This window comes from Ranitomeya variabilis, chromosome 2 (genome assembly GCF_051348905.1).
Source record: "Ranitomeya variabilis isolate aRanVar5 chromosome 2, aRanVar5.hap1, whole genome shotgun sequence".
In the NCBI taxonomy this organism is placed as follows: Eukaryota; Metazoa; Chordata; class Amphibia; order Anura; family Dendrobatidae; genus Ranitomeya; species Ranitomeya variabilis.
In genome coordinates, this window is record NC_135233.1 from 244856962 (window position 1) to 244879112 (window position 22151).

At 49.7% G+C, this 22151-nt stretch overlaps 2 protein-coding genes across 4 annotated transcripts in view; both read right to left on the reverse strand.

Moving 5' to 3' along the window:
- Positions 1-1065: 1065 nt before the first annotated feature.
- LOC143809300 (uncharacterized) lies at positions 1066-3466 on the reverse strand. The gene is made up of 2 exons (XM_077292396.1): positions 1965-3466; positions 1066-1228 (listed from the first exon to the last, which is right to left on the reverse strand). Exons 1-2 carry the CDS (start codon positions 3108-3110, stop codon positions 1220-1222), a joined length of 1155 nt encoding a protein of 384 aa, XP_077148511.1. The 5' UTR covers positions 3111-3466; the 3' UTR covers positions 1066-1219.
- A 10679-nt stretch (positions 3467-14145) lies between these two features.
- PKN3 (protein kinase N3) overlaps positions 14146-22151 on the reverse strand; it is a 44307-nt gene continuing 36301 nt past the window's right edge. For all 3 annotated transcript variants that reach the window (XM_077284422.1, XM_077284421.1, XM_077284423.1), the window contains 11 exons: positions 20392-20527; positions 19878-19945; positions 19699-19765; positions 18602-18693; positions 16838-17014; positions 16704-16766; positions 16409-16485; positions 15933-16075; positions 15507-15614; positions 15073-15153; positions 14146-14871 (listed from right to left, as the gene is read on the reverse strand). In XM_077284422.1, the coding sequence (XP_077140537.1) occupies positions 14650-14871; positions 15073-15153; positions 15507-15614; positions 15933-16075; positions 16409-16485; positions 16704-16766; positions 16838-17014; positions 18602-18693; positions 19699-19765; positions 19878-19945; positions 20392-20527 (1234 nt within the window). In that variant the 3' untranslated portion in view covers positions 14146-14649. The remainder of the gene's footprint in view (positions 14872-15072; positions 15154-15506; positions 15615-15932; positions 16076-16408; positions 16486-16703; positions 16767-16837; positions 17015-18601; positions 18694-19698; positions 19766-19877; positions 19946-20391; positions 20528-22151) is intronic.

Below are 22151 nucleotides of genomic sequence, written 5' to 3' on the forward strand. Positions count from 1 at the left end.
CAGTCACCATACTTATAACTCTGAACTGTCAATCTGTGGGAGCGCACCGCCACCTGCCAAACAGGAAGCCGGGAGGTAGTGGAGCGGTGCACTCCTGCAGAACGATCATGAAACGCTGATCACTGTTCAGAGGTCATGGAAGTTTTTTGTCTGACCTGGGATCCCAATAGTCCTCATGTCTCACCCCTCTGTGTGCCTGGACCACTTGTGTATGTGACCACACAGACACTCAGAGACCCCCATTCTTATGTCCAGCGTGGGACCCAGCTGTAAGAACCTATTGATCAAAAAAAGCCGGATTACTTATAGGTAATGCTCTTTTAATGAGTCCATGACAGCACCCCACATGAGGGATCCGCCCATAGGAACAGGAAACCTACAGAATAAAAGGAGGTGGTCCCCTCTCCTCCTCAGTTTAGTTTTCAGAGTATAAAGGGAACCGCAAAGTTTTAGTATTAACTCAATCAGCAATTATAAATGTCTTAAACTCTATACAACCATTATTTGTGAGCTTAAAAGAAGGAATTTGTGCATAATTAGGGAGGGTAGTAAACGGGTGCTGTCGTGGACTCATTAAAAGAGCATTACCGGTAAGTAATCCGGCTTTGTTACCCTTCGACAGCACCCCACATGAGAGATTTTCAGAGAGCCATTATCTGGGTGGGATTACTGTACTAAGGACAGCTCTACCAAAGGTCAGGTCAGAAGATGTAGGTAGATCAAGTCTATAATGGTTGTAAAAAAGGAGATTTTTGTGTACTCACCGTAAAATCTCTCTCTTAGCCTCTAATTGGGGGACACAGGACCATGGGTGTTATGCTGCTGTCCACTAGGAGGCGACACTATGCATAATCTGAAAAAGATTAACTGTGGCTCCTCCTGTGCAGTATACACCCCTGGACGGCATCAGCCTTCTCCAGTTTTGTGCAAAAGCAGTAGGAGGAACGTAACATGAATAACATAATTATGCCTGTAAGAAGGCAACTATGTACGAGCTCAAGAAACAATGAGAACTCAACAGTTACAACAGCCCGGAAAGGGCAACAGGGTGGGAGCTGTGTCCCCCAATTAGAGGCTAAGAGAAAGAGATTTTACGGTGAGTACACAAAAATCTCCTTTACTCTGTCGCCTCATTGGGGGACACAGGACCATGGGACGTCCTAAAGCAGTCCCTGGGTGGGAAGCAATGGACGAATATTGTGCAGACAGGCCCGTACACCTAGGGCACCTGTTGTGAAATTGGATTCTGGGCTCCCCCGGTGGCCACTTGTGGAATTTAACTTGTGTGCATCATCCCCTCTGTTCACCTGCTCCTATCAGGATGTGGGAGTCGCTATATAACCTTGCTCCTCTGTCAGTTTCATGCCGGTCAACAATGTAATCAGTAGCCTTTCTGTGCATGTTCCTGCTACTAGACAACTCCCAGCTAAGTTGGACTTTTGTCCTTGTGTGTTTTTGCATTTTGTTCCTGTTCACAGCTGCTGTTTCGTTACTGTGTCTGGAAAGCTCTTGTGAGCGGAAATTGCCACTCTGGTGTTATGAGTTAATGCTAGAGTCTTAAAGTAATTTCTGGATGGTGTTTGGATAGGATTTTCTGCTGACCATGAAAGTGCCCTTTCTGTCTTCATGCTATCTAGTAAGCGGACCTCGATTTTGCTAAACCTATTTTCATACTACGTTTGTCATTTCATCTTAAATCACCGCCAATATATGTGGGGGCCTCTGTCTGCCTTTTGGGAAAATTTCTCTAGAGGTGAGCCAGGACTGTCTTTTCCTCTGCTAGGATTAGGTAGTTCTCCGGCTGGCGCTGGGCATCTAGGGATAAAAAAACGTAGGCATGCTACCCGGCCACTTCTAGTTGTGCGGCAGGTTTAGTTCATGGTCAGTATAGTTTCCATCTTCCAAGAGCTGTTCTCATATATGCTGGGCTATGTTCTCTCGCCATTGAGAATCATGACAGGCACCGCCACCTGCAGTACACGTCTACCCAGGCTCGCGTCCGCTGAGGACTGGGTATGAACCCTGTAGTGTTTAGTAAACGTGTGTAAGCTAGTCCAAGTGGCCGCCTTACACACTTGTGCCGAAGCCTGGTGCCGAATGGCCCAGGAGGCCCCTACCGCCCGTGTAGAGTGTGCCGTAATACCGGCTGGAAGAGGAGAATTCTTAAGGCGGTACGCCTCTTGTATGGTGGATTTGATCCACCTGGCAAGAGTAGCTTTGGAAGCTGGCATACCCTTGTGGCCGCCTTCCGGAAGGAGGAAAAGGGAATCAGACCTCCGGAAGGACGCAGTCCTAGACACGTATATACGCAAAGCCCTGACAAGGTCAAGCGTATGCAGAGCCTTCTCCACTCTATGAACCGGAACTGGACAAAGGGATGGTAGTGAAATTTCCTCATTGAGGTGGAAGTCGGACACAACCTTCGGAAGGAAGGATGGGACCGTACGAAGAACTACCTTGTCCTGGTGAAATGCCAGGAAAGGCCGTCTGCAGGAGAGTGCTGTCAGTTCAGACACCCTGCGTAGCGAGGTGATTGCCACCAGGAAAACCACCTTCTGGGAAAGAAGGCGGAGCGGGACCTCCTTAAGGGGTTCGAAGGGTGGTTCCTGCAATGCTGTCAGGACCAGGTTGAGGTCCCACGTTTCCAGTGGTCGTCTGTAGGGGGGAACCAATCGGGAAACCCCCTGAAGGAAAGTTCTTACTTGCGGCTTGGTAGCAATGCGCTTTTGGAAAAGCACTGAGAGGGCTGACACCTGGCTCTTAAGTGAGCCCAATGACAGCCTGGCCTCCAGACCCGATTGGAGAAAACCAAGTACTTTGGGTAGGGAATAAGGGAGTGGGATCTGGCCACGAGATTCGCACCAGGAAAAGAAAGCTTTCCAGGTACGGTAATAAATCTTGGCAGAGGCTGGTTTCCGTGCTCTGATCATGGTTCCAATGACATCTGCCGAGAGCCCTGCCTGGGTTAGAACCCAGGTCTCAAGGGCCACGCCGTCAAATTGAGAGCCCCTGAGTTCTGGTGGTAGAACGGCCCTTGTGATAGAAGATCGTGGCGGTCGGGGAGACGCCAGGGGACGTCTGCTGTGAGCTGTACGATGTCGGCGTACCATGTGCGTCTGGGCCAGTCCGGTGCAATGAGGATGGTTGGAACTCCCTCTTGTTTGATCTTCCTCACCACTCTGGATATCAGGGGGAGAGGTGGAAAAATATACAGAAGCCGGAACTGGGTCCAGTCCTGAACCAGAGCGTCTGCTCCGAGCGACCGCGGATCGTGTGTTCTGGCAATGAAGTTGGAGACCTTGGCATTGAAATAGGATGCCATTAGGTCCACATCCGGGGTCCCCCAGCGGAGACAGATCTGTTGAAAAATTTCGGGATGGAGAGACCACTCTCCCGAGTCTATTCCTTGTCGGCTGAGGAAGTCTGCTTCCCAGTTGTCCACACCCGGAATGTGGACCGCCGAAAGAACCGACCCTGTGTCCTCCGCCCAGCGGAGGATATGTGATACTTCCCGCATCGCCTGGGTACTGCGGGTCCCCCCTTGATGAGTCACATATGCCACAGCCGTGGCATTGTCCGACTGTATCCTGATGTGAGAGGCTGCCAGTAAGTGATGGAAGGCCCTCAATGCCAGAAGGATGGCACGAATTTCCAGGATGTTGATGGGCATGGTCGCTTCCGCTGGGGACCACTTGCCCTGTGGTGTAGGTGCACCGCACCCCAACCCGTCAGACTCGCGTCGGTGGTCAGAACCTTCCATTGACCTAAGAGAAAGGATTTCCCCTGTGCTAGCGAGGTTGGCTTGAGCCACCAGTGCAAGGACCTCCTGGTTGACGACGTTAGCTGGAACTCCCTGTCGAGAGAGAAGGGATTCCTGTCCCAGGACTTGAGAATGGCTAGTTGGAGAGGTCTGAGGTGAAACTGGGCAAATGGAACGGCTTCTATTGCTGCTGCCATCTTGCCGAGGACTCCCATGGCAAACCGGAGAGATCGAGGGGGTTTGCGGAGGAGGGTGCGAACTGCTAGTCGGAGGGCCAGTGCCTTGTCCTTGGGAAGGAGCACTAGACCCCTGGAGGTGTTGAATAACATTCCCAGGAAGGTCAGAGACTGACTCGGGGTTGGTGATGACTTTTGTAGGTTGATTAACCAGCCCATGCGGCTGAGAGTATCGGTTGTGTTTGAGACGCTGAACTCGCAGTCCTTGAAGGTGGGAGCCTTGATGAGTAGATCGTCCAGGTATGGAACGACTACTATGCCTCTGGAATGCAGGACGTCCATGGTTGCTGCCATGACCTTGGTGAACACTCTGGGAGCCGTGGCGAGTCCAAAGGGGAGAGCCACGAATTGGTAGTGGTCCTGGCCTATTGCAAACCTGAGAAACCTCTGATGGGCAGGTGCAATGGGTATATGCAGGTATGCGTCTTGTATGTCTATGGAGGCGAGATATTCTCCCTTCTCCATGGACGCAATGATGGACCGAAGGGACTCCATGCGGAAGTGACGGACCCGTACATATTTGTTGAGCTGTTTTAGGTCTAGTATGGGCCGTACGCTGCCTCCTTTCTTGGGAACTACGAACAGATTGGAGTAGAACCCTCGGAAGCGGTCGGTCGTGGGTACCGGTACTATGACTCCTGATTGACAAAGCGAGGAGACAGCTTGGTGGTAGGCTCGAGCCTTGGCTGGCGGTTTTGGGGGGACAGAGAGGAAGAACCGGTCCGGTGGGTTGGAGGTGAAGTCTATTTTGTATCCGGAAGACACTAGTTCCATGACCCACCTGTCTTCTGTAATAGGCAGCCAGACTTGATGAAAGAGCAAAAGTCGGCCGCCTACTGGTGTGGTGTCTTCCGGAGTCCGTGAGTCATGAGGAGGAGAAAGTCTGAGATTTTCCTCCTCTGGACTTAGACTGGCCTGCTTTTGACTGCCAGGTCTTGGCCGGCCTTTGCGTCGATCGTGAGTTGTCCCTGCGTGGGGAACAGTTACGATTTTGTACTGGACGTGAGACGGACCAGCCGGAGGAATTCCGAAAGGATCGGAATCGAGTTTGGTTACGCTTCTTGTAAGTGCGTTTAGGTTTCAGTTGGGGAAGAGAAGTACTCTTACCCCCTGTGGCGTTGGATATCATAGTGTCCAACTGTTCACCGAAAAGTCTCCCACTGAGGTAGGGGAGGTGCGTGAGGGACTTCTTTGAGGCTGCGTCTGCTTTCCATTCCCGCAGCCAGAGGATACGCCGAATCGTGATGGCGTTTGATGCTATCCCCGCGACTCCCCTTGCTGAATCCAGAGCTGCATGGAGCATGTAATCTGCTACAACAGCAATTTGAACCGTTTGGTCCGACAGTTCAGGAGCGGATGCTTGGAAGGCCTGTAAATTCTTTGCCCAGGCCAGGATGGCCTTGGCAGCCCAAACGGAGGCGAACGCGGGAGCCAGGGATGCCCCTGCTGCCTCGAAAATTGAACGAGCCATGCGTTCTACCTGCCGGTCTGCTGCGTCCCTGAGGGTTGAGCTATCTGGCAGTGAAAGGAGGGTCTGTGTTGCTAGCCTGGAGACTGGGGGATCCACTTCAGGTGGATCTGTCCATTCCTTGGTGTCCTTCTGTGGGAAGGGGTACCTCGCCTCCAGATATTTGCGATTAGCGAATTTTTTCTCAGGCTGTGAGAGCTGTTTTTTAAGGATCGCCTTAAACTCTGGGTGGTTAGAGAAAACCTTAGGCGGCTTCAGAGGTCCTTCAAAGGAAATCTTATGTTCTGGGGCCTCTGGTGGCGGATCAGAAATGTCCAGCACCCGATGGATGGACGATATTATGTCCTCAACTAGCGCTGTATTGCTAGGAGGGATTGGGATCAGGGACCCCTCCGTTTCTCTGTCCGAGTCAGAGTCGCAGATGCCTTCCGAATCCTGTGTATCACTGAGGCGTCCCCTGCTGGGTGGGCCGGGGAGGAGGCCTTCTCTGGTTGGGGATTGCGGAGATCTGCATTGTCTGTCCCTGGAATGGGACGGTCTAGATGACCTGGAGCTACGGTGTCTCTCCCTAGAGGGGGATGACCGTGTGCTATGGGATGACGCAGATGGACTTGATCTATGGATCCGCTTGCAACCTGACCTAGACGTGGATGTGCCAGGGTCATCTTGTTCCTGAGTCAAGCTCTTCCTTTGCTGGGTAACGGTCATAGCCGGGGCATGACCCTGCAGAGCCTGAAGCAATGTGGAGGTTAGGTTATCTATAGACTGCGTCATAGATTGCGATATCTGAGTAGCCCATTCCGGCGTGGCATTAGACACCGAGGCATTGGCAGGGGCTTCTTGTGTGACACAGTAGTTTGTATACAGTTCTGATAATGCGGGTACGTGCTACTACTGGGGAGAGCGGTCCCGCAGGCTGTGCAGAATGCATAATAGCAGTTCTACCTGGTTCTCTTGGACCGTGAGCCCTGCATAGTGCACAAAGTGCAGAGGTGCTGCCAGCAGATGGACCTTACAGGGGTAGAGAACCTACAGGGGAGCCTTATAGGTAATATGGATTCACAGCTGAGTAAAAAGAACCCAGCTGTGATCTTACCCCACCAGTGTGCCCGTAGGTCCAGCGCCGAAAATCCACAGTCCTGTGCCCCCCGGAGACTGGCTGCCTGGTCCTGGTCCTTCAGACCGGGAGATGCAGGGTTAATCTGCAGCCGAAAATGGCTGCAGAGACAGAGAAGAGAGGAGGAGAAGGGGGCGGAGAGCTGTAAAAAGGCGGCAAGGCTGTGTAAAAACACGCCCTTTCTGTCTCGATCCGCCCCTTGTATGACACGGTAGTGTCATATGTGTCATATTTGTCATCCGGGGGGGCGGGCCGGGGGGTGGAGAGGAGGCTGTGGCTTCAGCTAGGCCGAAGCCGGGGCCTAAAGTAGATGCCTGAGGCCCAGAAGGGCTCCAGGCCGGCGCGAAAGTCCGGGAGGGGGTCGGATCTGAACCGGACCCCTCCGGATTTAAAGGCAGGATAGCGGTGGGGCTGTAAGCGAGAGGGGGGCCCTGTGAGGGGTCCCCCTGAGGCAGTATAGAGCTGGTGCTGCCGCAGAGACAGGGACGCAGGAAGCCCTGTGTCTGTATGTGCCATGCCTGCCTGCACTCCCCCCGGCCCCAACAGGAGCCCGCAGCTGGGCTGGGGTCCCTGGATGCAGGCGCAGTGTGCTGGCCCATTGCTGGGAGCTGTAGGATGCTGCCTGTACAGGCCCTACCTGAGGTGTCTCAACCTAATACCCCCAGAGGGGGATAGGGAGGGTGCTTGTCACCTTCAGGGGCCTTTATCCTCGCCTCGACCTCAACCCAGAAACCAAAAGGAATTGGGGAAGGAGGGGGGTCTCGACTTCGAACCAACACCCGAGGGGCTGGGGAAGGAGCAGCATGGGGAATAGCCATCTCAACTTCAACTGGGCACCCCATAATAGGGGGCCGAGGAAGGAGCCATGCCGGGAGTCTCACAGGAGACCCTCTTTTCTTCATCTGTAATCCCGTCGGAAAACGGAGTAAAAATCTTTAGGTGTGCCTCCTTTGCGACACTAAGCAAAAACTGGAGAAGGCTGATGCCGTCCAGGGGTGTATACTGCACAGGAGGAGCCACAGTTAATCTTTTTCAGATTATGCATAGTGTCGCCTCCTAGTGGACAGCAGCATAACACCCATGGTCCTATGTCCCCCAATGAGGCGACAGAGTAAGTAGAAGGTGTTGACCAGGTTGCGGCCTTACATATTAAATGGATTGGTACATCTGCTTGTTCCGCCTAGGAGGAAGCCATGGCTCGTGTTGAATGTGCTTTTATACCCACTGGAGGAATCTCGCCTTTTGATGTATAGGCCAAGCAGATAGCTTCTCTGACCCACCGAGATACGGTAGCTTTTGTGACCCCATGTCCTTTCCCGTGGCCCTGAAAGGAGACCAACAGAGCCCTACTCTGCCTCCATGTGTGAGACCTTTCTATATACACTGTGTTCCAAATTATTATGCACAAAGAGTTTAGGAGTGATAAGGTTAGAATTTTTTTGTTTGTCATTTAAACTCATTGATGGTGATGTGTGTCAGGGCTCTTTATATCACTGAAAGCAATTGCAGATACCTGTGCAAATTAGTTTGGCAGGTGTGTCCAAATAAAGGCAAAACTACTTAAGAAGGCTGTTCCACATTATTAAGCAGCCTACATTTTTTTGCCAAAATGGGAAAGAAAAAGGATGTGTCGGCTGCTGAGAAGCAACAAATTGTGGAGTATTTAGGTCAAGGCATGACTACAATCAACATTGCCAAGACACTTCATCGTGATCATCGCACAATCAAGAAGTATGTAGCTGATTCCCAGCACACACGTGTGCGTGCTGATAAAGAAAAATTGAGGACCCTTTCCAACAGGCAATTGTGTAAGGTTAAAAGAGCAGCCGCAAAAATGCCTTGTCATAGCAGCAGACAAGTTTTTGAAGCTGCTGGTGCCTCCAACGTCCCCAGAACAACAAGATGCAGGGTCCTTCAGAGGTGCGTAAGCCATCCTGTCGACCACCTCTATCCACTGCACACAAGAAGAAACGGCTCCAGTGGGCCAAACGATACATGAAGACTGACTTCCAAACTTTTGTTCACCAATGAGGGCCGTGCAACGCTCAATGGTCCAGATGGATGGAGTGGAGGATGGCTGGTTGATGGACACCCCATGAAAACACGGCTAAGGCGCCAACAAGGAGGAGGTGGAGTAATGTTTTGGGCTGGAATCATGGGGAGAGAGATTGTCGGCCCCTTTATGATCCCTGAAGGGGTAAAGATGAACTCCATAATCTATGTGGAGTTTCTAAAACAACACTTCCTGCCATGGTTCAAGAGGAAGAACCGTGCTTTCTGCAGCAAGATCATTTTCATGCATGATAATGCACCGTCTCATGCTGCAAAAAACACATCTGCATCTCTGGCTGCTATGGGCATAAAAGAGGACAAACTTATGGTGTGGCCACCATCTTCCCCTGACCTCAACCCCATTGAGAACCTCTGGAGCATCATCAAAAGGAGTGTCTATGATGGCGGGAGGCAGTTCGCATCTAAGCAACAGCTCTGGGAGGGTATTCTGTCCACATGCAAAACAATTGAAGCAGAAACCATCCAAAAACTGACAAATTCAATGGACGAGAGAGTTCAGAAGCTTCTTTCGAACAAGGGGTCCTATGTGCAAATGTAACATCACCTAGAATAAAGTTTTCACTTGAAAACTGTTTGATTGCATTTTGTAATAAGCGGATAATGCTTATAACTTAATTGACCGTTTTTTTGTTCAAAAAAAAAAAAAAATGGTTAAACTCTGCTGTGCATAATAATTTGGAACATGCATTTTTGAGTGTTTATTTTTTTTAAAAAAAGATACTGTTTTCATAGGCAGTTTGTTCCAAAACATTGCAATTATACTAGAATAGTAGATGACTGATAAATAACAATGACTGCAATTCAGATAGGTAATTTAGAGAAAATATGAGGAAATATTATTTGCATAATAATTTAGAACACAGTGTAGGTCAGGATGGCTCTTCTGACATCTAAGGTGTGGAACTTATGTTGTTCTGGAGTTATAGGGAAATCAAAAAAGGAAGGGAGAAAAGTTTCCTGTGATCTGTGGTAGGTGGATGCCACCTTAGGGAGGTATGAGGGGTCTGGTTTTAGGACTACCCGATCTTGGAATATTAGTAAGAAAGGTGGGTCTACTGATAGGGCCTGGATGTCACTAACCCTTCTGGCTGAGGTTAGAGCTACTTTATATGTTAGGACATTTAAAGGTATGGAATCTAGTGCCTCAAACGGGGAGCCGGTTAAGGCCTCCAGTACTAGATTTAAATCCCACGGAGGTAGACGGGGAATATGGACCGGGTTACTACGTTCACAAGACTTTATAAATCTGGAGATCCACCTATTAGCTGCTATATTGCATCCGTATAGGGCTCCCAATGCTGAGACCTGAACTCTTAAGGTGTACCGATAACCCTAATTCTCGGCCCTTTTGTAAGAATTCTAGAATAGGTGTCACCAGAACTTGCCTAGTGAACGGTACTGTATAAAAATTTAAGAATTTATTCCATACCCTACTATATATTAGGGTGGTAGATCTTTTCCTACTTAGTAAAAGGGTGTTTACTAGTTCTACTGAAAACCCTCTTGAACTTAATAGTTGCCTCTCAAATTCCACGCCGTCAAGTGAAGACCTTTCATTTGCGGGTGGAAAAAGGGGTCCTGCAGCTCGTTGTTTGATGGAAGAACCCACGGGTCGCATAGACACATGGTCTGGAGACAAGAAAACCATGGTCTTCTTGGCCAAAAGGGTGCAATGAGGATCACTCTTGCTCGTTCCCTCCTGATTCTTCTGATCACTAGTGGAATCAGAGACATCGGAGGAAAGGCATATGCTAGTCTGAACTTCCAAGGGTGGTGAAGAGAGTCCAACATGTCTGGATGATCCATGAAGTTCAGGGAAGCGAACCTTTTTACTTGTCTGTTGCCTCTGGTGGCAAACAGATCTATTTGTGGTATACCCCATGCTCTTGTTATCATTCTGAATATGGTCCTGTTTAGGGTCCATTCCCCTTGGCGTAACATGTTTCGGCTGAGGTAATCTGCTTGGATGTTTTCTACACCTCTGATGTGTAGGGCTGTTAGGGATGCGAGATGAGTCTCTGCTAGCTGGAAGATGTCTGCTGCTATTGTCATCAGACTTCCTGACCGTGTACCACCTTGACGGTTCACATATGCCACTGTGGTGGAATTGTCCGAGAAAACCCTTACATGTGCGCCTCGAATCTGTGGAAGAAAATGATTTAAGGCATATTCTACCGCTCTTAATTCTTTCCAATTGGAAAAACATGTTAACTCTGTCTGATCCCAGATATCTTGGGCCAGACTATCCTCCATATGGGCACCCCACCCCGTAGGGCTGGTGTCGGTGGTAATTATCCTAGAAGGGTTTATTATACATGGTACTCCCTTTGAAAGGTGCTCGATATCTAGCTACCAGGATAGGGATTCTATAACATCCCTGGAAAGAGTTAGTTTACTTTCCAGATGTCCTTCTTTTCCCTGAACCGATAATACTTCATACTGTAATGGACGGGTATGAAATTGAGCCCACGGCACGGCTGGAATACATGAGGATAATGATCCCAGTAAGGACATAGCTTTCCTTAGTGTCATGTGTGGGTTTTTCATTGCCCATGACACCTTTGATTGTATAGTCAATCTTTTTGACTGTGGGAGGAAGCATTTCTGACTTACGGAGTCTAGCTGGATTCCTAGAAATGTTTGAACGGTTTCTGGATTCAGCCTGCACTTTTCGAAGTTGACAATCCAGCCTAACTCCAGTAGGGACAAGATCGTATTAGATCGAATCTTACATTGAGGTATAGAATTTCTTACTACTAGAAAATCATCTAGGTAGGGTATTATTAAAGTGTCCTGTTGGCATAGATGAGCCATCACTTCTAATATCACTTTTGTGAAGATGCGGGGAGCCATCGAAAGCCCAAAGGGCATTGCTACGTATTGAAAGTGACGAACCTATCCCGCCAGGATGACCGCTACCCTTAGGTACCGCTGGTGGTCGGCATGTATGGGAAGATGATAGTAGACATCTTTTAGGTCTATCCCCGCCATGACACATCTAGGGAACAAAAGTTTGATGGTAGAACCAATGGATTCCATTTTAAAAGTATGATTATGCAAAAAGGAATTTCATTTTTTGAGATTTATGATGGTTCTGAATGAACCATCTGGTTTATTGATCAAAAATAAAGGGGAATAGAACCCCTTCCCTTCTTGATCCTGGGGAACTTCTATCAAGACTCTTTTAGATAGAAGAGATAGGATCTCTGATTCCAGAGCCATTTGTTGTTCACGTCCTTTTGGTGATGTTACTACAAAAGAATCCCAAGGGATTCGATCAAACTCCAATCTTAAACCGTATTGTATAATGTCCAGAATCCATTGGCTAGATGTTATTTGTTTCCATTTAGGAAAGAAAAAATTTAATCTGCCGCCCACTTCATAGTCAGCGGTACTTGCTACGCTTCGTATTATAGGATCCGCTAAACAGAGCACCTTTTTGTTTTGGATCCTTGGTCTCCCAGCGCTCCCTTTGAGTCTCAAACGGTTTATTTCTGGTAAAGGGGCGTCTTCTGAAGCCTCTCCTGTAAGATGGAAGAGATTGATTAGGGAAGCCTTTCCTTCTCTCTCCCGCTTTATTTAGGAGATCATCCAATGTTTTCCCAAAGAGGAACTCACCCTGGCAAGGGATCGCACAAAGTTTTGCTTTGGCCTGTGCGTCCCCCTTCCAGTTTTTTAACCAGAGTGCTCGCCGGGCTGTGTTCACTAGGCCGGCTGATCTGGCTGCTAGGCATAGCGAATCCACAGAGGCATCTGCCAGGAATGCTATCGCTTCTTTTATTAGAGGGATTGTCGGCAAGATTGATTCTCTCGAAGTTCTACCTCTAATTTGTTCTTCCAGCTGTTCCATCCACACTAGAAGTGACCTTGCGGTGCAGGTACTAGATATAGCTGGCCTAAATGCCCCCGTGTTAGCCTCCCACAATCTTTTTAGTAAGGCTTCTGCTTTACGGTCTAAAGGGTCTGTTAGGACCCCCGAATCCTCTACTGGCAAGACCGATTGTTTAGAAGTGGAAGCGACTGCGGCATCAACCTTTGGCACCTTTGACCAGGAATTTAGTTCATCGCTGAAGGGATAGCGTCTTAGAGGATGATGGTAGGAAACCTCTTGTATTTTGCTTATCCCATTCTTTTTTAATTAGGTCCTTAATAGTGGGTATGACGGGAAAGGATCTACGTTTTTCCTGTCCTAACCCCCCAAACATGAGGTCTTGAGCCGATTTTTTTCCCTTTTTTGTCTGGGCACCCCATTGTGCTTCTGACAGATTTTACTAAGTTGTCTATACTGCTGTTAGGTAGACAAAGCCCCCCTTCATTCTCGGATGAACTCGGCTGGGATCTAGATTCGTCCGAGGATCTATGTACATCCTCTGATTTTGAGCTCGCTGGAGACAGGGACCTGCTTGGTTGGCTGGTACTGGTGCTACTTGTATGCGCCAAACCCTGCATCTCTTCCCGAATTATGGCTCTAACATCAGATGGAGTCATTATATTTTCCTGCCGTAAGGTTAGCATGATACATTCTGAGCACAACCTTTTAGCATAAAAATCTGGAAGGGGCTGCGTACATAAGGCGCATTCTTTGTGCTTGGATTTCTTTGTCCGTTTCTTAGTCTAGAGGAAGAGGGATACAGGAGGAACATATATCAGCATATAGAAAGAGGATTTTAAAAACTCACCCAGTGAAGCTGACAGGTACCAGTTCTGGAGGCGGATTTTTTGGCAAGTGATCCTTGGCATTCTGTTTGGTGGTAGATCGCTTCTCTGGAGAGCGACCACCAGTGCTGCTCCTAGCGCTTCTCTCTTTACTGGGAGAACGTTGCTCTGCTGCAGGCAGGTGCGCTTCGTCGGCCGGTGAAGCCATACTCACACACACCGGTCCAACGTCAGCGCCGCTTTTGAATCTGGCGCCGAATCTCCTGCCTCCCCGGACCCAACCCGGAAGAGCTCCGGCGACTTCCGGATTAGACGCGCCTCTCTCTCACACCATGCGGCGGCCGGAGATATTAAAGCCGGCTGCTGCAGCGCACGCGCGTCCTCATGGAGCCGGGCGGACCAGCAGTGACTGGACCCGGACCACGGATAGCTGATCAGACAAGGGGGGAGGCTGCAAGCAGGGGCTCCTCCGTCGTTCCCCCAGAACCGACACAGGCGGATGCATGGCCCAGGAATCCTCTTCATCTGTAGGTAAGCATGGATTCCTATAGGAACAGGAAACCTAAACTGAGGAGAGGGGACCGCCTCCTTTTATTCTGTAGGTTTCCTGTTCCTATGGGCGGATCCCTCTCATGTGGGGTGCTGTCGTGGCGAAGGATAAAATTGGGGTTGTTTACCTCCTTCCAGAAATATCTCTTCTCCTGTCCATGGATTAGATGTGGTCCGGCAGCTCAGCCTTAGGAGGCGCAGTACCTCATACAACCCAAGGGTAGCGCGGTTTTGGGGGAAAAAGGCAGCAACGTTGTAACCTTTAGAGAAGAAGCTGCGCACAGGCGAACATCACATCTCAGGTTTATTAGTGCACAGGACGGCACGATCCTCCAGACACATCATCGCTCAAGATTGAATTCTGTATTTAAAAGTCCTCCCTGTGTCTTGTAAAGGGGTAGCGTGCCTTATTATTAGGTCACCAAAAATAAAAACACACGATACCGATCCCTATATATTACTATCATACAGGTGACGCCGCCTGTCACCCCCACCCTCCATGCAGGACAGATCCCGCAAAGGGTTTTTAGTTTTGCTTCTATATTCCATTTTCCTTCATTTGTAGCAGTGACAACGACTCGTCCTCTGCCCTGGACCACATCGGGGGTGATGAAATGTATTGATTTAATTAAAGGGGCGATTGGAAATGTCACCCCACTATTTTCCTTAGGTCTGTAAAGTCTTTTCATGACGGCCCCGATCATCCAGCAGCGGAGGGAACCAGAACGACCCTTTGGCACAGAGATCAGCAGCTGTCGTAAAGTGACTATCGGGTCCATAGAGATCGGGGTCACGGCTTCTGCTCCCCAAGAAGAAGGTCAGAGATAAAGTCAAAGTCCTGGAATAGAACGTGGTCAGCAGCGGTCAGGGGACGAGGGTCGTCGGATGGAGACAGCACAGGTCTCTGCCCGGTGAATTCTTCATCGAAGTTTCGGACGTCAAATGGGTCATTTAGGGCCGGTACGAAGGGCGGCTGCAGCCTGCGGGCGAACAGGGCCCCCCAATCTATCTCCTGTATTGGGGCAAACAGACGGCAGGTCAGTGGTGAAAGATCTAAAGCATTCAATACTTCATATTGCTGAGGTGGTAAAGGAGCTATTAAACTATGGGGTACATCCGACTCGCTGTTATCAGCCATAAGTGGGAACAAAGTGACTTTCAATGGGATATGTGATAAATAACGACTGCCTGCTCTGTGACATTTTCCAAGTACCTGGTAGAATGGTTGTGTCTTTATCTCTTCTGCATCACCAATTCCAGCCCCCAGACGGCGATCCGGCGTTTTACGAAGTAACTAAAAAAAAAAAATAAATACTCCAAAAAAAATGAATTTAACAGCGTTCACATTATCCACCTAAAATATGACAACACTGCCTTAGTCCTAAATAGCCCTATCTTCAGGAGATCTGCAAATACTCTGTGCTGCTGTGGACCCGGCCTGTCCCTGCTGCATTATCAGGTCACAGTCTCAAACAATCCCACTGCGGCGGGTGCCATCATTCAGCCGCTGTCATGGGTCCAATAATTAGAATAAATCCCACACAAAACAAGCCTCCCGGCCTTACACCCTTAGGTAGTGCTGCCATCGCATGCCTGCTGTCATATGCCGGCCTTTACAAGACAGACTAGCCGCCATCTTTCACCCACCTTCCGTATAATGTTGATGGCTTCGATGGCCAGGAAGCGTGGGTAGCGTACTTCTTCATTCACGATACTGTCAAACACCTCCTCTTCGTCGTCACCAGGGAACGGGCACTAGTCAGCCAGAAATGAGAGCGGGCATTAGATAATGCAGACGGTTGTGCGGAATAAGAGGCAGCATTATAACATGGCTGGATGGCTTCAGATTTTGCCAAGGGGCATCAAAATGGGCAAATCTCATCCACAGTATTTAAGAGGAAACATCCAATGCCAGATGCCAACCAGCAGGTGAGAACATACAGGGAAGTCCCATGAGATGGCATGATCGTGGGTGTAACAGAGGGCATTATTTGCCATGGCACGTTGTGATAACAGCAGTGTGGCACATACTGCCCAAGCACAGGGCGGCAGATCTGCTGGATCAGGTCTCACCTCTCCTACCAGCATCTCGTAGATCAGCACGCCCAGCCCCCACCAGTCCACGGCATGCGTGTATGACGTGTCTGTAAGAACCTCGGGTGCCAGGAACTCTGGCGTGCCGCAGAAGGTGCTGGTCCGGTCGCCATATCCCATACCTGAGACACAATGTAAGAGAAGGGAGGAAGCGATAGAGTATCTTTAAAATGGCCATACACGATGTCTGAAAGCACCAATTTCCAAGGGACTGGATGACTATCCCATGTGTTTGGGGGTCTCCTGACTCTTCCCAAAATGGAGCACAGATGGACATGTTGAATTTCATTGCTTGATCCTTTGCGCTCGGGAGATAAACCAACAACAGAGGGGTCCGGTAAGCGGCTTACTCCCCTTTCCCCATCGAAAACACATGCAAGCTCAGCTGAACCGAGTGTGTATAAGGGATATGGCAGAAGGAATAAATGCTACTGAACGTGTAAGGCCAGCCTCACCTTCCTTACAGAGCCCGAAATCTGCAATCTTCACAAAGCCGCTGGCATCCATCAGTAAGTTATCCAGCTTCAGGTCTCTGAATTGGAAGCAGAAGGTTAAACATTACTTCCATAGATCAGATATCATCACATAGAGCCGACCAGGAATCCATACATGTCCTGCACTTTAGGTGCGTCGGGGAAGACTCTGGAGCGCTGGGGCAGGCAATGTCATATTTGTGTCATGAAGCCTGATCTTACAAAACATGACCTAGACGAGGGGCAGACATGACTAAGATTCAGCAGACGTTCATACCTGTAAATGATATTTTTCTGGTGCAGGAACTGGAGCCCCAGGACCACACAGGCGGAGTAGAACCTGCCAGGAGGGAGGACGTTAGTGGCAGATGACCGACATGACGTATAGAGAATGCCCTGCACATTATCTACCGTGCTGCGGGTTGTGGGAAGACGTTTGCATGAATGTGCATCATCAGGTCTCCACCCGGCATGTACTCCATGACAAAACAAGCGTGTTCTGGGGTCTGGAAGCATCCAAACAGGTTCACCAGGAACGGGTGCCCGGACGAATTCACCACCTCAAAGATCCGCTTCTCACACTGCAGACTGGATGGAAAAGAGCCCAAAAATGGTTAGGGTCAAGGTGCAGCACGACAGGTGGGCTAGATGTGTCAACCCACATGCATCACCAGCAGGACAGAGGGCACGCCACCTCATATGCATGTACCACCGCCTGGTGCACAGGACACGTCATCCGGCACACATGCATCACCAGCAGGCACAGGACACATCATCCGGCACACACGCATCACAAGCAGGCACAGGACACGTCATCCGGCACACACGCATCACCAGCAGGCACAGGACACGTCATCCGGCACACACGCATCACCAGCAAGCACAGGACACGTCATCCGGCACACACGCATCACCAGCAAGCACAGGACACGTCATCCGGCACACACGCATCACCAGCAGGCACAGGACACGTCATCCGGCACACACGCATCACCAGCAGGCACAGGACACGTCATCCGACACATACGCATCACCAGCAGGCATAGGACACGTCATCCGACACACACGCATCACCAGCAGAGACAGGATACGTCATCCGACACACACGCATCACCAGCAGGCACAGGACACGTCATCCGACACACACGCATCACCAGCAGGCACAGGACACGTCATCCGGCACACACACATCACCAGCAGGCACAGGACACGTCATCCAACACACGCATCACCAGCAGGCATAGGACACGTCATCCGGCACACACATCACCAGCAGGCACAGGACACGTCATCCAACACACACGCATCACCAGCAGGCACAGGACACGTCATCCGACACACGCATCACCAGCAGGCACAGGACACGTCATCTGACACACACGCATCACCAGCAGGCACAGGACACGTCATCCAACACACACGCATCACCAGCAGGCACAGGACACGTCATCCGACACACGCATCACCAGCAGGCACAGGACACGTCATCCGACACACGCATCACCAGCAGGCACAGGACACGTCATCTGACACACACGCATCACCAGCAGGCACAGGACACGTCATCCAACACACACGCATCACCAGCAGGCACAGGACACGTCATCCGACACACGCATCACCAGCAGGCACAGGACACGTCATCTGACATACACACATCACCAGCAGGCATAGGACACGTCATCCGGCACACACACGCATCACCAGCAGGCATAGGACACGTCATCCGACACACACGCATCACCAGCAGGCATAGGACACGTCATCCCGCACACACGCATCACCAGCAGGCACAGGACACGTCATCCCGCACACATGCATCACCAGCAGGCACAGGACACGTCATCCCGCACACATGCATCACCAGCAGGCACAGGATGACACATCACATCATGTACCAGCATTGGGCACAGGACACATCGCCACACAAGGATATGTGAGGATGTACCAGTGAGGGTCACCATTATCCAGAGAACTGCAACTAAAGACCTCCATACACTTTAGAGAATCAAGGTGAACTTAACATGCCCATTTTGTTGGGACTACCTGACCATCTAATGCATATGGAGGCCACCTGCCTCCCTCTACAGATAATATCAGGGCAGACAAGAATCGGCCACATTGAATTTTGGCTGCCGATCCTTTTGTTCTTTTCCAGCCGCGGCCGGTGTTCACCTTTCATACTCGTCTCTGCTCACGATCTCTCGTTTCTTCAGCGCTTTGATGGCATACAGCTTTCCTGTCCTCTTATATTCCACCAGCAGAACCTACAAAACAGAGTACACGCACATTAGATAAGACTCCATTTATTAGGGATGGAGATGCTCAGCACCACGAGACTCCAACAATGCATGGAGGACAGCCGCCGGCGCTGCTTGCTAATAGATCACTGCCTAAAAATCTGTTTCCCCGTCCAGTCATGTAACTTCCACAACCAAGTGCAGAGAGGACAGATGATACGATGGCCACCCCAAGGCGAGCAGATGGGAAGAGCATGTGGTCATCTCCATGTGTCCAACATACGACGAGTGGACACTTCTGCCCCAACTCCTCACACTGCATGCCGCCATGTTCCTGCTTATAGCCAAGTAGTTACAGGAATATTGTGATCCCCCATTACTATAATAAAGGATTGGCACAATTACAAGGACTTTTGGTAGAGTTCCCCTTTATCTATTGCTCCATTACTGCAAGACCGGTCGCTCTGCAAGGATATGTGATATATATGCAAACGCCGGCCATTATTTTACATGCAAAAGACTTGGTGCCGCGTAGTATGCGGCTTCTTTACATAACCAAATTCCGCAGACTATAATGAGCTGCTGAGAGAAATCCATCCCCAGGCTGCAATCAGCTGGAGGCACTACAGAGACCACACTGCACCCAGAAGAGGCCGCAAGGTACAGACACTTATAATAGGCCAAGAATCTGACATTCCAAAACTCGGCCCTATAATAGTACCCTGCAGAGCGGCGGATCATCGGATGAGTATGGGGGGCTCCTGACACTCCCCCAATAACGTGATGGATCGAGTAGGTGGAACATTGTAAAATTACAAGTCACCAGCGACTAGAAGGGATCCAGAGAATAAAAAACATATAAATGCTGTTCCAAAAGCAGCACCACACCTGTCCTGAGGGTGTGTGTGGTATTGCTACTCAGCGCCATCCATAATGCACAGCTGCACTACCAAACACAACCCATGGACAAGTGTGGCGCTGTTTGAAGAAAAAGGAGCTGTGAAATTGTCACTAACATTCCCTGACGCTTACCTTACCAAAATGTCCCCTCCCCAGAACAGAAACACAGGAGAAGTCATCCATCTGAAGCGTCTTTTTCCTGTAAGTGGAACATTCACAGATACAATGAGCAGCAAGTTCCACCATATCCAATGTACCCACAGCAAACTGCAGCGCAGTTGTCACCTTTGGCCCCATTATGGTACATTAACCTGAGAAGCTTCTGGGGCTCCGCAGCGCTCAGCGTGCCGCCATCATCCGAGTGGATGCGCTTTATGGGCTGAAATATAAAGATGGTTATTAAAAAAAAAACAAAAAAAACCCACACATTTAGAAATGTAGTGATTACATAGAGGATGCCTATATAATATTTCATGACATGTCATAGGAAAACATCAGAAGCTGGATTTCTGTCAGTATCTAAAATGAAGGTGCAATGGCAGGTAAGAAACCGTCCGGACCCTTTGGTTTTCCTTAAAGATCTCTGGAAATTTACAAAATGATTTTCACAAAAGGTTGTGCTAAAGACTTCTAATGACAACGCAAAAAGGTGCCAAGGGGATGGGGTGCCCGGCAGACCTCCTCGGCATGACATGTAGGGACTGGCATAGTCCTGGCTTGTAGAGATGTAATCTGCCGTCTGTAGGTTTGACCTAATCCCCATTATATGGCCAGTGGGGGCCGCCGCCGGGTGATTTCTCATTCTAGGGTCCGCAGTGCACACACCTTTACAGGCCCCTTACAAGAGTCTGGAGGTGTCGCTTCTCTTTCCATCTCCAGTGGAAGGAACACCCGCGGAGGTTTGGGTGGGGGTTTTACTGAAGGGTCATCATTGAAGGTCAATTTCTTTATGGGGAAGGTGCTGCAAGATAAAACAGATAAAAAGAAAGTGCACCATGTGAAATATTACATAGAACTTAGCTGGGTTCAGTATCCAAGACCAGGGAGCAAGGAGCCACTATCTTGTACAACCCATTTAGTTGGCAATTGGAACCCACAAAATGCCAGAAGGCTTATGAGGCTTGAAGCAGACTCGGAAAATATGGATTTTTGTGTACTCACCGTAAAATTCTTTTCTCCAAGCCAATCATTGGGGACACAGACCGTGGGTGTATGCTGCTGCCACCAGGAGGCTGACACGAAGTAATACAAAGAAAGTTAGCTCTTGTGGTATACACCCCCATGCTGGCTCCCAGAGAACCAGTTCAGTGCAAAAGCAGTAGGAGATCAATAATAACATATAAGAGTATAACATGTCAAATTACAGAACAAACACAGAGCCATTAACAGGGTGGGTGCTGTGTCCCCCAATGAGTGGCTCGGAGAAAAGGATTTTACGGTGAGTACACAAAAATCCCTATTTCTCCTTCGCCTCATTGGGGGACACATACCATGGGTCGTCCCAAAGCAGTCCCTGGGTGGGGACAACATAACAGATCCGTAACCGCTGCTTAGACTCTGCAGGCCCCGGTAGCGCATTTTTGCCTGCCCAGACTCACATCTGCGGAAGACTGGGTGTGAATATTGTAGTGCTTCAAGAATGTGTGTGGACTGGACGAAACAGCAACCTTGTCAGCCTGCTCTGCTGACACCTGGTACCTAATGGCCCAATAAGCCACTATCAACCAAGTGGAGAGTGCCCTGGTCCCCACTGGTTTAGGCTGACCTCTGACGCGGAAGGGCCCCTGGATGGTGCAACGAATCCACCAGGCTAACATGGCCGATGAAGCAGCTAAACCCTTCCTGTGACCGTCAGGAAGCCCAAATATAGTGTCTAACCTTCGGAAGGATGCCGTCCTCGATACATACTATCTCAGAGCACTCACTTCGTCTAGAGTATGGGGAACCCGTTCCGTTTTGTGGACTGGTGCCGAACGAGAAAAAAGAAAAACGATGTCCTCGTAACAGTTGGAGTACGATACCATCTTGATAACAAGGGACGGGGACAGCCTGAGGACAACCTTGCCTTGCTGGCAATAAGGAAAAAGAGTCAAAGGACAGAGCGGCTAGCTCCGAAGACCCGCGTGAATGACGTGACCGCAGAGAAAAAGGCGACCTTCCATGACAGTAAAGTCTGTCCGGAACAAAAGGAGTTTACTGTAAGACCCCCCCAGGACTATTATAGTCCCAAAGATCTAACGGTATGCGATAGGGAAGAACCACATGTGAAAACTCCCTGCGAGAAAGTCCTTACTTGCAGTTTTGTTGCAATAAGACCAAAAAGGCTAAAATCTAGACATACAGTGAGCTGAGCGTCAGGCCTGAATCTTGATTGTTTGAAGGAAAACTAAAAAATTAAAACTAAAAAAGGGGGAAGGTGTCCGTTATCTCTGCCCCAAGCAAAAATGCATACTGAGGCGGGCTTACAAGCAGTAGTCGCTGACAACTTGTTGTGAGAGTCCCGCCTGGGTCAGAACCGGTTCCTGGAGAGCAGATCTGGGCGATCCGACAACCGCCAGAGAAACTCAGCGACGAGTTGTACTAGC

Bases quoted from the DNA above. Each gene is read 5' to 3' on its own strand.
- LOC143809300 (XM_077292396.1), bottom strand. From the start codon at position 3,110: ATGGTACGCCGACATCGTACAGCTCACAGCAGACGTCCCCTGGCGTCT.